The following is a 3576-nucleotide window of genomic DNA, read 5'->3' on the forward strand; positions in this document are numbered from 1 at the left end:
ATTCTACTTGAAAAACGGATCGATTATCAAAAGCGTTTCCATTAATGTAGCCCAATATATATATATATATATATATATATATATATATATATATATGTATATATATGTATGTATATATATATATATATATATATATATATATATATATATATATATATATATATATATATATATATATATATATATAGTCTTAACATTTTAAGCAGTTTAACTATATTTGTAATAAGTAAACAAAACGTTTGCTTATTTAGGCTACTATAAGGTGAAGAGGCGAATCAATTATCCAATTATTAATCCTCAAAAAATGACACACTAAACGAATGGGTTGTTGTTAATCAAACTACTATTGCAACTGTTTGCCTTGCTTCACCTTCCTCTCCGTCCCCTTTAAACGGGGAGGTGCTCCGGTGCTCACCCCCAGCCCGGGGCTCTCCGCTGCGCTCCGGGAGGGGTAGACAGGGAGTTCGGGCTGGCTGAGAGCGGACGCGTCGGAAACCTCCCCGGAGGGGCCCCGTGTAATTCGATGCATGCTGTTAAAGCTTAGAGTATATTGTCTTCCCTTTGCTTATGAAGCCTCCACCCACCGGCCCACCCTACATTTAGCGGATCATGTGACTCGGGGTAAGTCATTTGCAAGTACAACAGTTCTCTGTGCGCTCCCATTCATTTCCTGAGAACTGCCTGAGCTGAGCAGCTGAGAGGCAGAAGGGGAGGGAGCTGCTGCTCACTCACATACACTCACACTCACTCACTCACACACACTCTCACACACACACACACTCACTCACTCACTCACACACACACACACACACAACACACCTACACAAACACACACACACACACACACACACAAACACACACACACACACACACACACACACACACACACACACACACACACACACACACACACACACACACACACACGGACATAGGCAGAGTGAGTGGAGAGGAGAGGAGAGGAGAGGGGAGAGGAGGAGAGGAGACTGTAGAGGACTGTAGAAAAAGAAAACAGTCTCCTAGTCGGATCTGCAGCTTCTGACAAGGTCTGTGCAATTTTTCTTGGTCCCGTTCCTCTGCTGGCTCGCCGCTGTGTGCTTCATTTGTCATGTTGCCGAGCTTTGTGCTTGTGTTCAGTGCGTCTGGTTCAGCTGTCATTTCTCTGTCAAGGCAGATGACAGCTCAGATCACCTATGGCATTGTGTTTGGTGTCTGTCAGTGTCAGTGTGTGTGTGTGTGTGCGCCTGCCGTGTGGGAAACAAGAGACTCTGCTGCTGACTGGTCATGGAACACCTATTGCCAAAGTAAATTCATAAGCTGTCATGGCAAGTTAGAGAAGTAAAGGGATCCTACAACTGGATGACAACGGCCATGAAGAAGCATCCTGACTTTACCGGCATCAGTTGTGAAATCTCTTAATGTCTAACTTATTTCCCTTTTTAAAGAAACTTCACAACATATCAGCTTAGCAGTGTAGCAATAGTGTTATGGAATGAAAGTGACTGCAAGTCTTGGTGAAGGGGGGATATAAGAGTGCAAAGTGAGAGAGCACCAAACTCTCTCTCACTCTCTATCAGCACTTCACGCTGGAAAAAAGTTTGCTGCTTGTCAGACTTCTGTGCATGCCTTAAGAGAGTTGCGGGTGTGCATTTGTGTGTGTGTGTGTGTGTGTGTGTGTGTGTGTGTGTGTGTGTGTGTGTGTGTGTGTGTGTGTGTGTGTGTGTGTGTGTGTGTGTGAGAGAGAGAGGGACAAGCTTGTTTGCTTAACGTTGCCTACAGTAGCAGCTTAGAGACAGAGAAAACCAGGGCTGTTAGCAACGGGTTAAACATTAGAAGGCTCGGGTAGCGGAGGAAGGACACTGGGGGGGAGGTGTGTGGCTGTTTGTGTGTGTGTGTGTGAGTGTGTGTGTGTGTGTGTGTGTGTGTGTGTGTGTGTGTGTGTGTGTGTGTGTGTGTGTGTGTGTGTGGGAGTGTGGGAGTGTTGCAGGGGTGGTGTCTTGGATGTCATCGGCAGCGCTCTCACTTCCAGGGTAATAGTCATTGGTATTGATGGGTGGCTGTCAGAGAGGCAGAGAGCCACCAGGTTGGGGAGAGTGGCCGGGGGCTGGCCCTTGGCTGTTATTTTCAATTACAGGGGACCGGGGCAGAGCTGACAGCAAAGGCATTTGTACATCCAGCAAAAGGGGGGAGGAGGAGGGTGTGTGTGCAGTGGTGGGGGTGTTGGCGAGAGGAGGGGATGAGGGCGGAGAGCAAGAGAGAGCAGGAGGGAGGGAGAGAAGAGTGGGAGGGGGGGGGGATGAGACTCTGGCCTCTGCTCCTGGGTTTGATGTGGAAACTGAGCACTGACCTCTGTGACTTTACCCTGGCGCTGTGGAGAGGCCCTGCCTTGCCTTTGACTGTGTGACAGCGCAAGGGTGTGTGTGTGTGTGTGTGTGTGTGTCTGTGTGTGTGCGTGTGTCTAAGTGGGGGTCTTTTCTTGGAAAAAAAAGAAGAAGAAGATACTAAAAAAGGGGGAGGGAGGTTGGGTCATACCCCCTGCTGCTCGCGGATGTTCAGTGAGCGAGATTAGCGCCTATTTAAACTCTCACTTAAATCCATTCACAAAGAGGCCTTCTCCCTTTGCATGAATAAACCAGCTGATATCACCTCACACACGGAGAAGGCTCTGTTCACCCAACATTAAAGGTGAATAAGAATCTTATTGGAGCTTCGAAACCGGCAACATACAAATATTCCTTGCCATTTAAGACCAACTCAGTGGAGGTTGTTATTAGGAGAGGCTGAAACTGATATTATAATTTCGCAGAGTATTTTTGCCTTAACAATATTTATGACAATATGATAGCATGTTGAGGAATACTTTAAAGTCGTAATTGCTGCAACATTGAACCACATGTCTGTGGTCGAGTTGCCATAGTCAGCGCTAAAGAGAGTGTGGCTGCTGTACGTATGTACACACCAATCTTTAGCACTGAATCTTTAAAGGTGGGGGGGGGTCAGCAATTTCTTGAGAATGCCTGTTGTCAAAATCCCTTTTTGTCAATATCAGTGAATATGTCCTCACATCCAGCTGTCCGTAATGTGTGTGCTGCACTGAACAAAAAAGAAAAAATTTGTTCCCACACAACCTAGGCTCTGTAAACTGGCATGTAAACAAAGGGTACGTAAACATGGAGGGCCCACCGTAGATAGCAACATGCCTGTTTACAGAGCCTATGGCTGTATATTGACAGCCATAGGATCGTGGGGAGATATTCACCGATTGTGACAAAAAGTGTTTTTTTTTACATCAAGCACACTGCATAATTGCTGACCCCACCTTTACATTATTGTTGTCACCCAATGAATCAATGGCTTTAAGCAGCAGAGCTCCTCTCACTGGTGTCTGAACATCTTGCTGTCAGTTCAGTCCTGATACACAGCACGTTACTTCCTTGTTCAAAACATATTAAAAAAACATGAAAACCACAGAAACCATCTTTATGTGATAATGTATGTGAGTTATTAACCTTATAAACAATGTATGTACAAGCTAGTTTCCTACTGAGATGAACAGGAACCAGCAGCAGACGATAC

The 3576-nt window shown here is 45.7% G+C and overlaps 1 protein-coding gene across 2 annotated transcripts in view; it reads left to right on the forward strand.

Annotated features, from left to right (window-relative positions):
• The first annotated feature begins 501 nt into the window (after nucleotides 1-501).
• klf12b (Kruppel like factor 12b) overlaps nucleotides 502-3576 on the forward strand; it is a 35405-nt gene continuing 32330 nt past the window's right edge. The window contains exon 1 of one of the 2 annotated variants that reach the window (XM_080037756.1): nucleotides 502-621. In XM_080037756.1, the coding sequence (XP_079893882.1) occupies nucleotides 528-621 (94 nt within the window). In that variant the 5' untranslated portion in view covers nucleotides 502-527. Of the gene's footprint in view, nucleotides 622-818; nucleotides 1047-3576 lie in introns of those variants that run through there. The other variant, XM_080037757.1, reaches the window with a different exon arrangement.

This window comes from Ammodytes marinus, assembly GCF_949987685.1.
Source record: "Ammodytes marinus genome assembly, chromosome: 12".
NCBI lineage: Eukaryota > Metazoa > Chordata > Actinopteri > Uranoscopiformes > Ammodytidae > Ammodytes > Ammodytes marinus.